An 18,780-nucleotide genomic window follows, 5' to 3' on the forward strand; every position below is an offset into this window, starting at 1 on the left:
TAGCTGTAAGGCAATCACATGAAACCAGCAGAAGGGATTATTTGTGAGTTCCGATGTGCTTCCAGCAGTCCAGCTACCAAATTCACATCATTGTTGTTATTGTAGTCTTCAATGCAGAGACTGTTTTGATGCAGCCCTCCATGCTACCCTATCCTGTGCAAGCTGCTTCATTCCAAATAACTATTACAACCTATATCCCTCTGAATCTGCTTACTGTATTCATCTCTTGGTCTGTCTCTAAGATCTTTACCCCACTAACTTCCCTTCAGTACTAAATTGATGATCCCTTGATGTCTCAGAATGTGTCCTACCAACCGATCCCTTCTTTTGGTCAGGCTGTACCACAAATTTCTCTTCTCTCCAATTCTGTTTAGTATCTCCTCATCTTCAGCATTCTTCTATAGCACCACATTTCACAAGCTAGATTATCTTCTTGTCTAAACTATTTATCATCCATGTTTCACTTCCATATATGGCTACAGTCTGTATAAATACTTTCAGAAAATGCTTCCTGACATTTAAATCTATACTCGATATTAACAAATTTCTCTTCTTCGGAAACACTTTCCTTGCCATTGCTGGTCTTCATTTTATATCCTCTCTACTTTGACCATCATCAGTTATTTTGCTCCCCAGATAGCAAAACTCATCTGCTACTATAAAAGTGTCTCATTTCCTAATCTAACGCCCTCAGCATCACCTGATTTAATTCAACTACATTCCATTATTCCCATTTTGCTTTTGTTGATGTTCATCTTATATCCTCCTTTCAAGGTACTGTCCATTCCGTTCAACTGCTCTTCCTTGTCCTTTGCAGTCTCTGACAGAATTATGGTGTCGTCAGCAAACCTCAAAGTTTTTATTTCTTCTCCATGGATTTTAATTTCTACTCCAAATGTTTTTTTTTCGTTTACTGCTTGTTCAATATGCAGATTGAATAGCTACAACCCTGTCTCACTCGCTTCGCACCCACTGCTTCCCTTTCATGCCCCTCATTCACATGAGGAGTTTAACAGAGTGGGATGCAACGCTCGGTTAGTTCCTCACAAGGCACACATTTCTGTAGCCAGTGCTAAGCGACGTGTCAGGTATCTGGAAAGATGACGAGTGTGAGGGTGTGTCAGCACCACGGTGCGTCTTGTCACGAGGCAACGCTTTGCTTACAACAGAGTTCTTCAAAGGGACTGGCCTGCCAAGTGTCCGACCTGAACCCGCCTCTGGAATGAGTTGAAACATCAACTTCACTCCAAATATGGTAACTGAAGAAAACTTCACAACCCAAGATCGCGAAAAACGGATTTTATTGGCTGATCAGTTTCGACAGAGCTACGCTGTCATCATCGGATCTTATGCTTTGATATGCTTACAGCATCAGTGTTACACGTCGCTTCACACTGCATATACACTTCCCACTACCACGAAGATCACTACACATTGGCATCTCAAATGTAAAAGTATCATGTACCAACATAAACATAACTACATTGCGCCGACTGCGTCATTTGCCAACTGGTAACGAACACGAAGACTTGCAGTTGGCGCAGTATAGTTATACGAGGGTTGCTCACAAAGTAATGCACTGCATTTTTTTTCGTCAATAGTTCTTTATAAAACATAATCAGAATTACATGCACGAAAGAATGATGGTTTATCTACACACCCTATTTTTCCACGTATTCTCCATCCCATTCGAATACCTTCTTCCAGCGTGAAACAAGGGCGTGTTTGCCTGTCCATACCAACCATTATCCTGGTGGTGGAGACTGTGCTTCACTGTGTGAATCACCTCCTCATTGTCCTCAAAATGTCTTCCATGAAGTGACGACCACGCCCTCCATGCCCAGCGACTAACTGTACTTCTGGCGGCAGCAGATGCCCCATAGACTTTGCACAAGCGCTTTTGAATATTCCCCACAGTTCTTTTCTCTGTAGGGAGAAATTCAATAACGGCGCTCTGCTTGTAACTTACATGACCTACAGACGCCATTTTGAAACTGTTTTGTAGCTACGCCATCTGACGGAAGTGGCGGAAACTCGGCGCTCTCACTCAGGAGACTTCAAACAGTACACACGTAACGTTTCGCGTTCGTAGCATTGTTTTCAGTAGAGAAAAAAAATGCGGTGCATTACTTTCTGGGCAACCCTCGTAGTTATTCTACTACATAGAAAATTATTTGAGGCATCGAAACGGTTCCTTTTGCGCAAAGCGAGGACCACAAACCATTACTCTTCAACTTGTTGCTGATTTAAATGCTAGATGTGTATAATAAAGTTTGTCATACGACAAATACCTTGTATTCGAGAAACGACTGCAGAAACTTATTCTAACACTGAAACATAAATAGGCTAAACTGGAGTTTGCTGGAAAACGTATGTCATGGAATTCAGGACGGGGTAAAATGAGCTTCAGTGATAATAAGAAGTTTAACTCAGATGGACCAGATGGATTTCAATATTACTGGGATGATCTGAGAACAGAGCAACAGGTAAGAATGAGCAGAAATTTTGGTGGTGGAAGTGTTACGATTTGGACAGATTTCTGACCAAAATGTGAATCACGCATTGCTTGGCTGAACTCTACTGTAAGCTCTGACGCACAGATTGGGCTGCTAGAGACAGAACTGATTAGAATGTATGAGGTCCTAGGGGATGGAAGTCTAATGTTTCAACAAGATAATGCATCTGTGCAGGTTTCTGCTACAGCCGAAAGTGATTTGAAGATGTCTCGCCCTAGCCCACACGTAGCCCGGATATGAACCCCGTGCAAGAAAAGTCGGGGGATACTTGCAAGGCGTGTTAATCGCAATGGAACGTAAGGTTATCGCAATAGGAGGCAATTTGGGGCCGTGTATGATCTGAAAAGTGTGATACAAGAAGACTGGGTGACAGTTCCATTGCAAGAACTACAAACCCTAACAGAATCAATGCGGAAGACAATTTTTGAGGTAACTAAAAATTGAGGTTGGGCAAGGGACTAACGATGCAACAACAGCAGAATGAGTGCCTTTATATCAATTTCTACGCAAGACATGCAAACTCCTTATTTTGTAACGCGTGTTATGAAAGAAACTACGTAATTCCGTCAGGTTTGTTTATGTGTTATATGTACACTGAAGAGCCAAAGAAACTGGTACACCTGTTTAATATCACGCAGGGCCTCCACGAACGCATAGAACTGCCGCAACACGGCGTGGCACGGACTCGAGTAATATCAGAAGTAGTGTTGGAGGGAACTGACACCACGAATCCCTGAAGGCTGTCCATAAATCGGCAAGAGTACGACGGGGTGGAGATCTCTTCTGAACAACATGTACAAGGCTTCGCAGATATGCTCAATAATGGTCACGTCTGGGGAGTTTGCTCGCCAGCGGAAATGTTTAGATTCAGAAGAGTGTTCCTGGAACCACTCCGTAGCAGTTCTGGACGTGTGGGGTGTCGCAGTGTCCTGATGGAATTGCCTATCGGAATGCACAATGGTCACGAATGGATGCAGGTGATCAGACAGGATGCTTACATACCTGTCACCTGTCAGAGCCGTATCTAGACGTGTCAGGGTCCCATATCACTCCAACTCCACACGCCCCACACAATTACAGAGCCCCCACCAACTTGAACAGTACCTTGCTGACATGCAGGGTCTATGGATACATGGGGTTGTCTCCATACCCGCACACGTCCATCCGCTCGATACAATTTGAAACGAGCCTCGTCCGACCAGGAAACGTGTTTCCAGTCATCGGTAGCTCAGTGTCGGTGTTGACGGGGCCAGGCGAAGCGTAAAAGTTTGTGCCGTGCAGTCATCAAGAGTACACGAGTGGGACTTCGGCTCCGAAACCCACATCGATGATGTCTCGTTGAATGGTTCGCTCGCTGACACTTGTTGATGGCGCAGAATTGAAATCAGCAGCAATTTCCGTCACGTTGAACTTTCCAGCCGCAGCGGTGTCAGAGGTTTGATGTTTTGCCGGATTCCTAATATTCACGGCACACTCGGGAAAATCCCCATTTCAGCGCCGCCTCTGAGATGCCGTGTCGCATCATTCGTGCGACGAATATAACACCACGTTGAAACTCACTTAAATCTTGACACATCCTGGCAGATTAAATTGTGTGCCGGACCGAGACTCGAACTCAGGAACTTTGCCTTTCGCGGGCAAGTGCTCTACCGACTGAGCTACCGAAGCACGACTCACGCCCCGTCCTCACAGCTTTACTTCTGCCAGTACCTCGTCTCCTACCTTCCAAACTTAACAGAAGCTCTCCTGCGAACCTTGCAGAACTAGCACTCCTGAAAGAAAGGATATTGCGGAGGCATGGCTTAGCCACAGCCTGGGGGATGTTACCAGAATGAGATTTTCACTCTGCAGCGGAGTGTGCGTTGATATGAAACTTCCTGGCAGATTAAAGCTGTGAGGACGGGGCGTGAGTCGTGCTTGGGTAGCTCAGGCGGTGGAGCACTTGCCCGCGTAAAGGCAAAGGTCCCGAGTCTCGGTCCGGCACACAGTTTTAATCTGCCAGGAAGTTTCATATCAGCGCACAGTCCGCTGGAGATTGAAAATCTCATTCACTTAAATCTTGATAACCTGCCATTGTAGTTGCAAAAAGCGATCTAACAACTGCGCCAGACACTTGCTGTCTTATACAGGCGTTTCAGACCTCAGCGCCGTATTCTGCCTCTATACATATCTTTGTATTTGGATACGCGTGCCTATACCAGTTTCTTTGGCGCTTCAGTGTACTTTTATAACAAATTCGATACAGTATGCTACAGACCCCGTACAGTTATTATCGTAGGAACCCAGGTTTTACACTGATTCTCACTACTGTAGGTGATAACTCGGTCGTAAGCTAGCAAAGCGAATGAATGTGACATTGTGAGAATAAGCGCAACTGTTACGATGTCACGCGTGGTTTGTACTGTAAGTAGGCTGTTTAGGTTTTTATGTTGGTAACGCCACGTAGCGCTCTATATGAAAATCACTGACTGTGCTGTGTGAAGGCTGTGGTTGGTTTGCATTGTTGGAGTGTATGCTATTGTTGTGATGGGCAGTCGGCTGTTAACAGCGCGTAGCGTTGCGCAGTTGGAGGGCAGTGGTGGATGTGGGGAGAGAAATGGCAGAATTTTAAGAGCGGACGATCTGGGCATTGGGCATGTTTCCCCCCCCCCTCCCCAAAGAGTAAATTTGTAAGATTGGATATCATGAATATAAGAGGTTTTCAGCACAGTAATTCATTAATTTTTTAAGGGAACGTTTCAGTACGTATTGGATTTTGACGAGTGATTTATACCCGCCTCAATGGTGACATGGAGGGCCAAAGCAGTTGGGCTGTAGCGGTGGTAGTGAACGGGTGAGTGACCCACCTTGGTGCTGAGGACCTGCATGGCCCTGAGGGCGACGTGGTAGGCGGCGTTGAGCAGGCGCTGCGGCAGGGCCATGCGGTCGGTGTAGGGCAGGCCCATGAAGGGCGTGACGCTGAAGGGCGCGGGGCTGGCGGCGGCCCAGCTGGCCGCCCCCGGGTGCGCCGCCACCGTGTTGAGGAGGGCGTGCGGCGCTCCCAGGCGGTGCGCCAGCGCCAGCAGGCAGTCGGGGAAGGCGCCGTCCAGCAGCGCCAGCGCCGGCCGCCGCCGCGCCGCCGCCGCCGCCTCCAGCAGCCCGCGCACCTCCCGGGACCCCAGCGCCGCCTCGCACACCTGCCGCAGTCGCGCCCCACGCTGTACCTCTCACTGTGGCGAGCGCAACTAGCTCTCTCTGCCGGCCACACTTGTACAGGGTGTTTCAAAAAGCACGACTTAAACAATTCACTGCAAGAACATATAGAGCTGGATTTAGAGTAATTTTGTAGGGAAACACATCACCTGTTTTTAACTTAAACTAAAGATGTGATTCTTGAGTTTCTCCCGGCGTATTTGATAATCAAAATATCCACGGGTGTACTGCCGGTCTACAGTGTCCAACGGACACAATATTTCGGCGATCATACATGTCGCCATCATCAGGTGAACTGACGGACTGAGCTCCTGTGAACGTGCCGCACGCAGATCCGTACGCTATGGCTGCTCAGAGGGAACTGGGTTCGGTCGCGGCGGCGGCCGATTTAAATACCCTTCGCCCGCGGCGCGCTCCCTCGGCTGTCTGCGCCCCGCGCCACGGTCGTGCGGTGGAACAGATTGCGACGGCGTCTGAGATGACGTCGGAGTGATGGCTCTGTCCGCCGTGGTCGTCACAATTATACGTTTGCTCGATTTACTCTTGATTAACCCAATCGCTGGTTCCCAAGCCTTGCTGAGATTATAGCCACAGTCACGGTTTATGAGGTCGTTATTGGTGCGAATTTCGATGGCCTCTCTAACAACACTGTCCCAGTATCTCGACTTCCGTACCAGAATCCTCGTTTGTTGTGCATGGAGAACTTCGAGGAGAAAGCCCTGTCGTCATCCGAATGGAAACCTACTTGCTTTTTCTATTACGTGGACGACACGTTCGTCTTCTGGCCACATCGTATGGATAAATTCCTTGACTTCCTTACACATCTACATACACCCCAACATCAAATTCACTATGGAGACTGAAACGGAGGGTAAATTTCCTTTCCTTGACGCCTTGGTCAAGAGAAGGGCTGACGGCACCCTAGGTCATGGGGTGTATCGGAAGACAACGCACACTGATCTGTATTTGCACGCAGCTGCCATCACCCTTTACAGAGGAATGGGGTACTTAAAACTCTAGTACATAGGGCGCGCACTATCTCTGACGCAGAGAGTCTATCCCAGGAATTGGAACATCTGAGAACTGTATTTCGGAAAAATGGGTACTCAGAGTGGCAGATTCAACGTGCTCTCCGCCCAACCACTGCAACACAACCTGTGGAGATGGATGAAATCACGAGGGAGGAGGTAGGTACTGCGTTTATTCCATATACAGGCGCACTCTCGGGGAAAATCGCCCGCATTTTGAAGAAACACCGGGTCGGAACTGTGTTTTGTCCTCCGAATAAAACTCGTGCACTGGAGGGGAGCGCCAAAGATGACCTCGGTTTGAGGAAGGCCGGCGTGTACCAGATTCCGTGTCAGTGTGGCAAGTCGTATATTGGTCAGACGATGCGTACCGTCGAGGATCGATGCCGTGAACACCAGAGGCACACTCGACTGATGTATCCGATCAAGTCGGCGGTCGCTGAACATTGTTTGTCGGAAAATCTCGCTATGGAGTATGAACGCACGAGCATTCTGGTACAGACGTCGAGATACTGGGACAGTGTTGTTAGAGAGGCCATCGAAATTCGCACCAATGACGACCTCATAAACCGTGACTGTGGCTATAATCTTAGCAAGGCTTGGGAACCAGCGATCGGGTTAATCGAGAGTAAATCGAGCAAACGTACAGTTGTGACGGCCACGGCGGGCAGAGCCATCACACCGACATCATCTCAGACGCCGTCGCAATCTGTTCCACCACGTGACCGTGCCGCGGGGCGCGGACGGCGGAGGGAGCGCGCCGCGGGCGGAGGGTATTTAAATCGGCCGCCGCCGCGACCGAACCCAGTTCCCCTGAGCAGCCATAGCGCACGGATCTCCGTGCCGGCACGTTCACAGGAGCTCAGTCCGTCAGTTCACCTGATGATGGCGACATGTATGATCGCCGAAATATTGTGTCCGTTGGACACTGTAGACCGGCAGTACACCCGTGGATATTTTGATTAAAGTAAAGATGTTGTATGTGGCTTCCGTCGGTTATCCTGTACACATCCTATCGGAAGTCAATTTCTTCCCGAACTCGCTGTAGCATTGCGGGTGTAACTTGTTCGGTGGAAGCGTAAATTCTTACTACAAGTTCAGGTAGAGAAGTTGCCACGGGATCTACAAACATGATATCCTTGATGAATCCCCGCAAAAAAATCGAGTGGTGTCAGGAATTGGCGCACCACAGTTAATCCATTGACCTGGTAAGTACAAGAAAATCCTGGACGTCAGCTAGGTAGTGTTGCACCATCTTACATGAAGTAAATATTTTGTTGTTGGTCATCCTCATCGACAGGTGGTAGGATCAAAAATTGTTGTAACATATCCAGGTATACTATCCCACTGACGATTCTCTCACACAAAAAGGGACCCGTGGTCTAGGGGAGCCGGCACGGTAGCTCAGCGTGTTTGGTCAGAGAGTTATGTGCTCTCTGTAATAAAAAAACTGAGTCAATCGATCAACAACGAACATAAATGGATGTCTTACGACGTCCGCCCCGAGCAGATGCAACAAACAATAGCGAACAAAATGTAATTAAAAAAAAGGGGGTAGCGTCTTTGATTCATAGTCAAAAACTTCTTCGGTCCCGGGTTCGATCCCCGCCACTGCCTAAATTTTGATAAATAATCAGCATTGGCGGCCGAAGACTTCCGGCATAAGAAGTCAGCCTCATTCTGCCAACGGAGGAGCGGATAGAGGTTCAGGGCACTCTCTTGTCCTAGGGGTGGGAAATTGCCCCTAAAGGCGGAAGAATCAGCAATGATCAACGACATGAGGATGCAGAAGGCAATGGAAACCACTGCATTAAAGACACGTAACGTGTATCCACAGGACATGTGACCTGTAATTGAAGAAGTGTCATGATGATCTCTCCATTGACAAAAGATTCCGGAATAGTCCCCCATTCGGAACTCCGGGAGGGGACTGCCAAGGGGGAGGTTACCATGAGAAAAAGATTGAATAATCAACGAAAGGATAACGTTCTACGAGTCGGGGCGTGGAATGTCAGAAGCTTGAACGTGGTAGGGAAACTAGAAAATCTGAAAAGGGAAATGCAAAAAAAAATGGTTCAAATGGCTCTGAGCACTATGGGACTTAACATCTTAGGTCATCAGTCCCCTAGAACTTAGAACTACTTAAACCTAACTAACCTAAGGACATCACACAACACCCAGCCATCACGAGGCAGAGAAAATCCCTGGCCCCGCCGGGAATCGAACCCGGGAACCCGGGCGTGGGAAGCGAGAACGCTACCGCACGACCACGAGATGCGGGCGGAAATGCAAAGGCTCCATCTAGATATAGTAGGGGTAAGTGAAGTGAAGTGGAAGGAAGACAAGGATTTCTGGTCAGATGAGTATCGGGTAATGTCAACAGCAGCAGAAAATGGTATAACAGGTGTAGGATTCGTTATGAATAGGAAGGTAGGGCAGAGGGTGTGAACAGTTCAGTGACCGGGTTGTTCTAATCAGAATCGACAGCAGACCAACACCGACAACGATAGTTCAGGTATACATGCCGACGTCGCAAGCTGAAGATGAACAGATAGAGAAGGTGTATGAGGATATTGAAAGGGTAATGTAGTATGTAAAGGGGGACGAAAATCTAATAGTCATGGGCGACTGGAATGCAGTTGTAGGGGAAGGAGTAGAAGAAAAGGTTACAGGAGAATATGGGCTTGGGACAAGGAATGAAAGAGGAGAAAGACTAATTGAGTTCTGTAACAAGTTTCAGCTAGTAATAGCGAATACCCTGTTCAAGAATCACAAGAGGAGGAGGTATACTTGGAAAAGGCCGGGAGATACGGGAAGATTTCAATTAGATTACATCATGGTCAGACAGAAATCAGATACTGGATTGTAAGGCGTACCCAGGAGCAGATATAGACTCAGATCACAATATAGTAGTGATGAAGAGTAGGCTGAAGTTCAAGACATTAGTCAGGAAGAATCAATACGCAAAGAAGTGGGATACGGAAGTACTAAGGAATGACGAGATAAGCTTGAAGTTCTCTAACGCTATAGATACAGCAATAAGGAATAGCGCAGTAGGCAGTACAGTTGAAGAGGAATGGACATCTCTAAAAAGGGCCATTACAGAAGTTGGGAAGGAAAACATAGGTACAAAGAAGGTAGCTGCGAAGAAACCGTGGGTAACAGAAGAAATACTTCAGTTGATTGATGAAAGGAGGAAGTACAAACATGTTCCGGGAAAATCAGGAATACAGAAATACAAGTCGCTGAGGAATGAAATAAATAGGGAGTGCAGGGAAGCTAAGACGAAATAACTGCAGGAAAAATGTGAAGACAGCATACAGCATACAGGAAAGTCAAAACAACCTTTGGTGACATTAAAAGCAACGGTGGTAACATTAAGAGTGCAACGGGAATTCCACTGTTAAATGCAGAGGAGAGAGCAGAGAGGTGGAAAGAATACATTGAAAGCCTCTATGAGGGTGAAGATTTGTCTGATGTGATAGAAAAAGAAACAGGAGTCGATTTAGAAGAGATAGGGGATCCAGTATTAGAATCGGAATTTAAAAGAGCTTTGGAGGACTTACGGTCAAATAAGGCAGAAGGGATAGATAACATTCCATCAGAATTTCTAAAATCATTGGGGGAAGTGGCAACAAAACGACTATTCACGTTGGTGTGTAGAGTATATGAGTCTGGCGACATACCATCTGACTTTCGGAAAAGCATCATCCACACAATTCCGAAGACGGCAAGAGCTGACAAGTGCAAGAATTATCGCACAATCAGCTTAACAGCTCATGCATCGAAGCTGCTTACAAGAATAATATACAGAAGAATGGAAAAGAAAATTGAGAATGCGGTAGGTGACGATCAGTTTGGCTTTAGGAAAAGTAAAGGGACGAGAGAGGCAATTCTGACGTTACGGCTAATAATGGAAGCAAGGGTAAAGAAAAATCAAGACACTTTCATAGGATTTGTCGACCTGGAAAAAGCGTCCGACAATATAAAATGGTGCAAGCTGTTCGAGATTCTGAAAAAGTAGGGGTAAGCTATAGGGAGAGACGGGTCATATACGATATGTACAACAACCAAGAGGGAATAATAAGAGTGGACGATCAAGAACGAAGTGCTCGTATTAAGAAGGGTGTAAGACAAGGCTGTAGCCTTTCGCCCCTACTCTTCAATCTGTACATCGAGGAAGCAATGATGGAAATAAAAGAAAGGTTCAGGAGTGGAATTAAAATACAAGGTGAAAGTATATCAATGATACGATTCGCTGATGACATTGCTATCCTGAGTGAAAGTGAAGAAGAATTAAATGATCTGCTGAACGGAATGAACAGTCTAATGAGTACACAGTATGGTTTGAGAGTAAATCGGAGAAAGACGAAGGTAATGGGAAGTAGTAGAAATGAGAACAGCGAGAAACTTAACATCAGGATTGATGGTCACGAAGTCAATGAAGTTAAGGAATTCTGCTACCTAGGCAGTAAAATAACCAATGACGGACGGAGCAAGGAGGACATCAAAAGCAGACTCGCTATGGCAAAAAAGGCATTTCTGGCCAAGAGAAGTCTACTAATATCAAATACCGGCCTTAATTTGAGGAAGAAATTTCTGAGGATGTACGTCTGGAGTACAGCATTGTATGGTAGTGAAACATGGACTGTGGGAAAACCGGAACAGAAGAGAATCGAAGCATTTGAGATGTGGTGCTATAGACGAATGTTGAAAATTAGGTGGACTGATAAGGTGAAAAATGAGGAGGTTCTACGCAGAATCGGAGAGGAAAGGAATATGTGGAAAACACTGATAAGGAGAAGGGACAGGATGATAGGACATCTGCTAAGACATGAGGGAATGACTTCCATGGTACTAGAGGGAGCTGTAGAGGGCAAAAACTGTAGAGGAAGACAGAGATTGGAATACGTCAAGCAAATAATTGAGGACGTAGGTTGCAAGTGCTACTCTGAGATGAAGAGGTTAGCACAGGAAAGGAATTCGTGGCGGGCCGCATCAAACCAGTCAGTAGACTGATGAAAAAAAAACAACACTTTGTTCTTGCTCAATACACAGAAAACGTCCAGTTAGGGCTATCACGAACATGTTACAATGTTCGGAGTATGTGGGATTTGCAGATCGCGAGATGCGCGCTGGGTCGATTTCGTAGGGCTGTTGACAAAACATTGTCTCGCCCGCTGAACGACGCCGTCAGATGAGCTCGGACGACCTGATGATTTATCCACGTCTTACCGAGCACCCTGTTTCTACAAAACATTTATGCCACTCATAAGTTGTAAGCCTACTAGGACGATCTTCAGCGTATTTCGTACGGAAATTACGCTGAACTGTTGTCACCGAATCGATTCTTCAAACCAAAACACAAAGCTAGTCCTCTCGGGTGCAGTGAAGGCAACCATCTTTAACGCAACTGCCGCTTGCGCTCCTTACCGTGCGATTCGGCAGTAGCGAATTACTCGGAACAAAACTTGATGTATTTCCCTACAAATTGATACAGCAATCATCTCTGTAGGTACTATGAATTAATTTATAGGAATTTTCAAAGTTGTAAAGTATTTTTTGAAACACACTGTATTGCAACCGATCTAAATATAGCTACGGCAACAGAAGAAATGGTAAACAGTTCTCTTAAATATATTCCCCAGTGGCTATCTGCGCATGGTCCCACTCTCCTTTTCAGAAACACAACACATTGAATTCTGCACATCTGGAGGTACTACACGAACAATAAACGTAACACGTGGCAATAAAACGACAACTAGGATTAGAATATCAAGAATTTTAGGTGTCCGTAATAATGAGAGTTTAAACTGGTGAAAGCACATTTTGTAACTTCTAAAACAACTTAGTTCGCCCACATTTGAACTTCGATTCATTGCAAATACCGAGAGAGAGAAATCACTAAGTTGACATGTTTTGCATATTTTCATTGAGTATTGCCGTACGGAATAATGTTCAACGGTAACTCATCTTTAGAAAAGAGTACTCATTGGTAAAAAATGTTTCGTAACAACAAGATCTGTTGCTCACTCACGATCATTTGTTTAAGGAGTTAAGCACTTTCATTACTGCGTCACAGTATATTTATTCCCTCACGAAGTTTCAAAAAAATGGTTCAAATGGCTCTGAGCACTATGGGACTCAACTGCTGAGGTCATTAGTCCCCTAGAACTTAGAACTAGTTAAACCTAACTAACCTAAGGACATCACAAACATCCATGCCCGAGGCAGGATTCGAACCTGCGACCGTAGCGGTCTTGCGGTTCCAGACTGCAGCGCCTTTAACCGCACGGCCACTTCGGCCGGCCCTCACGAAGTTTGCTGTAAATAATCCGCTGCAGCTCAAAATAGACAAAGCTATACTTAATTACAGTACCAGAAAAAAATGACATTGATTAGACCACAGTAATATTCGGCACGAGAAGGTGTGCACAATACTGCAACCAAAATTTCTGGTCTCTTACCCAGTGACAGAAAATGTCTGACACACATCGAACCCAAACTTTACATCAAACTGGAAAAGTTTCTCCTTCACAACTCCTGTTCTGAAGAAGAATTTGTATGTTCGTAATGTGTATAAGGTGGTGGATTGGGATTACTAACTCACATCTGTATTCAATAACAAAAAATATAGCGACAGTTACAAGTGAATTTCTAATTTGAAAGTAAAATCGCTCATTGCACACACTCTGCTTAAACGTACAAATAACCATTGGCACACGAAACTAGCTAAATGTCCCGTGGCCACGGTTGCCAGCAACCTGGGAGGGTGCGACCCAGCGGCGCTGCCAGAGCCTACTGTGCTGCACATCCCAGCCTGGACACGTGTCCCTCCAACGGTGGAGTCCAGCAGCACACCAGGCCATCCCCCATTAACCAGCAACAACAGCTGGCCACCTGAACTACACCACAGTCTGTCCTTCGTGGCGGTAAAAGTGTGACGTCACTTCGGACCAGTTGAACACTAGCCGTGAGGGGGTGACGGTGTGTGAGGAGCGCGACCCAGAAGGTCCGAGGTTCAGTGCCCACCGGCACCAGCGACGACTGCAGCAGGTGGCGCCACACAGATGTGGACCAGCGTCCCGCCGCACACAGGGCACGCCCGTGCAGTTCACCTGACAGAACTGGGGCAGGCAGACACCTGGTGTGAAGCGGGATCACATTTGGCAATTATGACAGCCTGAATACTCAGTGGTCAACGGGTTTGAGTATCGAGTACTGTTCAGCCACTTTGTACCTAACTCTAGATAATAAATTTGTTCTCAGAGAAATTATGTTCAATAGTCACTCCTAATAGAAGACAGAAAGTAGCATACACCTTCTATATGGTCTGTAAACTCAGGAAAAAAAACCAGCCTGCCACATTCCTTGTTGAGAACCACTGTTGGTAAGTATCCATCTTAGTTAGTAAGTCCCCCATCCAGGTTGAATCATGTCTAATGCAAGAGCGTACAGCCGGAACACGTGCAGGCGTAGTGATATCGATCGTGTCACGCTGTGGTTGAATCGCACGCTTATCTGTCTGTGGCCACCTGTGATTCCAGGACACATGTTTACTGGCAACACAATTTAAAAGTCAGAGATGTCAGACTATGTATTCTACAAAACGCAGAATGCTGTATTCTACGATTACAACTGGAATCACTTACTTCATTTAGGTAGCGGGGTGCAATCATTTATGGCGATATCTACATCTACATGTACACTACGTGGTTACTCTGCTATTCACAGTACAGTGCCTGGCAGAGGGTTCGATGAACGATCTTCAAGCTGTCTCTTTCCCGTTCCACTCTCGAACGGCGCGCGGGAAAAACGAGCCCTTAAATTTTTCTGTGCGAGCCCTGATTTCTCTTATTTTATCGTGATGATCATTTCTCCCTCTTTAGGTGGGTGCCAACAGAATGTTTTCGCAATCAGAGGAGAAAACTGGTGATTGAAATTTCATGAGAAGATCCCGTTGCAACGAAAAACGCCTTTCGTTTAATGATAGCCACTCCATTTCAAGTGTCATGTCTGTGGCACTATTTCCCCTATATTGTGATAGTCCTTCTTTGTACTTTTTCGATGTCATCCGTCAGTTCCACCTGATGCGGATCCCACACCGTACAGCAATACTCTAGAAAAGGATGGACAAGTGTGGTGTAAGCAGTCTCTTTAGTAGGCATGTTGCACCTTCTAAGTGTTCTGCCAATAAATCGCAGTCTTTGGTTTGCTCTACCCACAATATTATCTATGTGATCCTCCCAATTTGGGTTATTTGTAATTATAATCCCTAAGTATTTAGTTGAATTTACAGCCTTAAGAATTATGTGACTTATCGCATAATCGAAATTTAGCTGATTTCTTTATGTGAATAACTTCACACTTTTCTTTACTCAGGGTCAATTGCCACTTTTCGTACCACACAGATATCTTATCTAAATCATTATGCAATTAGTTTTGGTCATCTGGTGACTTTACAAGACGGTATATAACATCATCACCTGCTAACAATCTAAGACGGCTACTCAGATTGTCTCCTACGTCATTAATATAGATCAGGAACAATAGAGGGCCTATAACACTTCCTTGGGGAACACCAGATATTACTTCTGTTTTACTCGATGACTTTCCGTCTATTACTACGAACTGTCACCTTTCTGAGAGGAAGTCACCAATCTAGTCGCGCAACCGAGGTGATATTCCATAGGCACGCAGTTTGATTAGAAGACGCTTGTGAGGAACGGTGTAGAAAGATTTCTGGATATCTAAAAATATGGAATCAATCGACATCCCCTGTCGATACCACTCATTACTTCACGAGCATAAAGAGCTAGTTGTGGTTCACGAGAACGATATTTTCTGAAACCATGCTAACTGTGCGTCAATAAATCGTTTTATTTGAGGTAATTCATAATGTTCGAATACAGTATATGTTCCAAAACCCTACTGCAAATCGACGTTAGTGATATAGGCCTGTAATTCAGCGGATTACTCCTACTTCCCTTTTTGGGTATTGGCGTGACTTGAGCTATTTTACAGTCTTTAGGTACGGATCTTTCTGTGAGCGAGTGGTTGTATATAATTGCTAAATATGGAGCTATTTTATCAGCATACTTTGAGAGGAACCTGACTGGTATACAATCTGGATCGGAGACCGTGCCTTTATTAAGTGATTTTAGTTGCTTTGTTACACCGAGGATATCTACTTCTATGTTTCTCATCTTGGCAGTTGTTCTTGATTGGAATTCAGGAACATTTACTTCGTCTTCTTGGGTGAAGGAGTTTCGGAAAATCGTGTTTAATAACTCCGCTTTAGTGGCACTGCCATCAGTGACTTCACCGTTGTTGCGCAGTGAAGGTATTGATTGCGTCTTGCCACTGGTATGCATTATGTATGACCAGAATCTCTTTGGGTTTTCTGCCAGACTTCGAAACAGAATTTCGCTGTGGAAATTATTAAAAGCATCTCGCATTGAAGTACGCGCTATACTTCGAACTTTGCCAGTCTTGGTGTTTTATTACCGTTCTTTTAAATTTGGCATGCTTTTTTTCGTTGCTTCTGCTACATCGATGTGACCCGTTTTGTGTACCAGGGGGAAATCAGTACCATCACATATTAATTTATGTGGTATATATCTCTCAATTGCCGGTACTAACTCTCTGAAATCATTCCATATCTTTTCTATGCTTACATGATCAGATCGGAAGGATTGGAGACTCTCTCTTAAAGAGGAGTTAAGAGCATTTTTATCAGCTTTTTTAAATACAAGTTCTGTGTGTTACGTTTTGATGGTTGTGGGTGTTAGGTATCCAGCCTAGCAACAACTGCCTTGTGGTCGCTAATCCCTGTATTCGTCATGATACTCCCTATTCGTCCAGGATTATTTGTTGCTAAGAGGTCAAGTATGCTTTCGCAACCATTTACGCTTCGAGTGGGCTCATGAACTAATTGTTCAAAATATCTGAGAAAGCATTCAGTACAATTTCGGATGACGTTTTATGCCTGCCGCTGGCTTTAAACGTATAATTTTTCCAATATATCGGTGTTAGATTGAAATCGCCACCGACTATAATTGTATGAGTGGGGTATCTATTGGAAATGAGACTCAAGTTTTCTTTGAACTGTTCAGCTACTATATCTTCTGAGTCGGGGGGTCGGTAAAACGATCCAATTAATTGTTTACTCCGATTGTCAAGAATAATCTCTCCCATACTATTTCGCAGGAACTATGGTTCAAAAATGGTTCAAATGGCTCTGAGCACTATGGGACTTAACATCTCAGGTCATCAGTCCCCTAGTACTTAGAACTACTTAAACCTAACTAACCTAAGGACATCACACACATCCATGCCCGAGGCAGGATTCGAACCTGTGATCGTAGCGGTCGCGCGGTTCCAGACTCAAGCGCCTAGAACCGCTCGGCCACCAAGGCCGGCGCACAGGAACTATCTAATTCAGTTTCACTACAAGGTAAACTACTACTGACAGCAATAAATACCCCACCATCAACTGTATTTAATGTATCCTTTCTGAACTCTGTCAGGTCGCTTGAAAAAATTTCGGCTGAACTTATATCCGGCTTTACTCAGCTTTCCGTACCTAGCTTCAGTGCTTTCTATTAGGGCTTGGAACTCTGGTTGTTTTCCAGCACAGCTACCACAATTTACAAGTACAATACCGATCGTTTCTACAACTACCTTACTGTGTTTGACCTGCCCACTGTTAGACGGCCGCCCTTTCTGTGGTTCCCTGAAACCCTCTGACCTAAGAAAACTGCCACGTGCCTTCCACACAGCCCCCGCTACACGTGCAGCCGCTTCGTGTGTCTAGTGGACTCCTGACCTATTAAGCGGAACCTGGAAACCCACCACCCGATGCCGCAAGTCATCGAATATGCAGCTTACACAGTCACAGAACCGTTTGAGCCTCTGACTCGGACCCTCCACTCGGCTCTGCACCAAAGGACTACAGTCGGTTCTGTCGACGATGCTGCAAATGATGAGCTCCGCGTTAATCTCGGAACCAAGACTGTCAGTCTTTACCGCCCGAAACCAGAGAGCATCTCCTCTGTTCCAAAGCAACACACGTAATTGGTACCGACATGAGCCACCACCTGCAGTTGGCTGCACCCCGTACTCTTCATGGCATTCGGAAGCACCCTTTCCACATCTGGAATGGCTCCCCCCGGTATGCACACGGAGTGCACACTGGCTTCCTTCCCCTTCTTGGCAGCCACGTTCCTACGGGGCCTTATTACGCACCTAACGTTGGAGCTCCCAACTACCAGCAAACCCACCCTCTGTGAATGCCCTGACCTAGCGGGCCAAGAAGTTCCCTCTGGAACAGGGTGAATGACTTCGTCAGCCACAGATAACTCCCAAAACCTGTTCGTCAAACGAACTGGGGAGGCCCTATGATCAGCCCCTCGGAGAGTCTTTTGCTGCCTGCCAGACTTTGGAAAGATCTCCCACTCGACCACAGGTGAGGGGTCAACCACTGTGCATCCAATACCAGGGGCAGTCACAGCAGTGGACCGATCGTGGGACACGTGGGACGTGCTCGACGTCCCTCGTATCCCTGCATCCGAACCCACACAGTGCTGCCCCTTGGCAGCAGCGTCAAGCTGTGTGATGGAAGCCAAAGCAGCCTGGAGCTGTGGGCGAAGGGTCACCAACTCAGCTCGCATATGTACACAGCAATCACAGTGACTATCCATTTCTGAACTCGCTCCCATTTGAAACTCGTAAAAATATGTAATACACGAACAGTGTACTCGCCTTATCAGCAGTAGGAACTCGCAGTGCTCTCTCACTGACTGTCTAACTGACACTGAGCTGTTCTAAGGACAACAAACAAAAGCCTGTATGATACGAGGGGCGATAGCAACGGCGGTACTGTGCACTACACTGTTTTTAAAATGAAAAGTTTTTCCTAGTAAGCTCTCATACACACAAGAAATTACAAAAATATACTAGTAAATACGCAGGTAACTGAATATAAGTCGCTCCTGTTTGAAGCTCGTAAAAGTATGTAATAAACGAATGGTGTACTCGCCTTA

At 45.8% G+C, this 18,780-nt stretch overlaps 1 protein-coding gene across 1 annotated transcript in view; it reads right to left on the reverse strand.

Annotated features, from left to right (window-relative positions):
- Positions 1–18,780, reverse strand: part of LOC126424730 (uncharacterized) — a 101,717-nt gene that overhangs the window by 22,324 nt on the left and 60,613 nt on the right. The window contains exons 6-7 of the mRNA XM_050087449.1: positions 13,742–13,863; positions 5,363–5,626 (exon numbers count right to left, since the gene is read on the reverse strand). Of these exons, the coding sequence (XP_049943406.1) occupies positions 5,363–5,626; positions 13,742–13,863 (386 nt within the window). The remainder of the gene's footprint in view (positions 1–5,362; positions 5,627–13,741; positions 13,864–18,780) is intronic.

The sequence above is a fragment of the Schistocerca serialis genome, chromosome 10, assembly GCF_023864345.2.
Source record: "Schistocerca serialis cubense isolate TAMUIC-IGC-003099 chromosome 10, iqSchSeri2.2, whole genome shotgun sequence".
Taxonomy (NCBI): Eukaryota; Metazoa; Arthropoda; class Insecta; order Orthoptera; family Acrididae; genus Schistocerca; species Schistocerca serialis.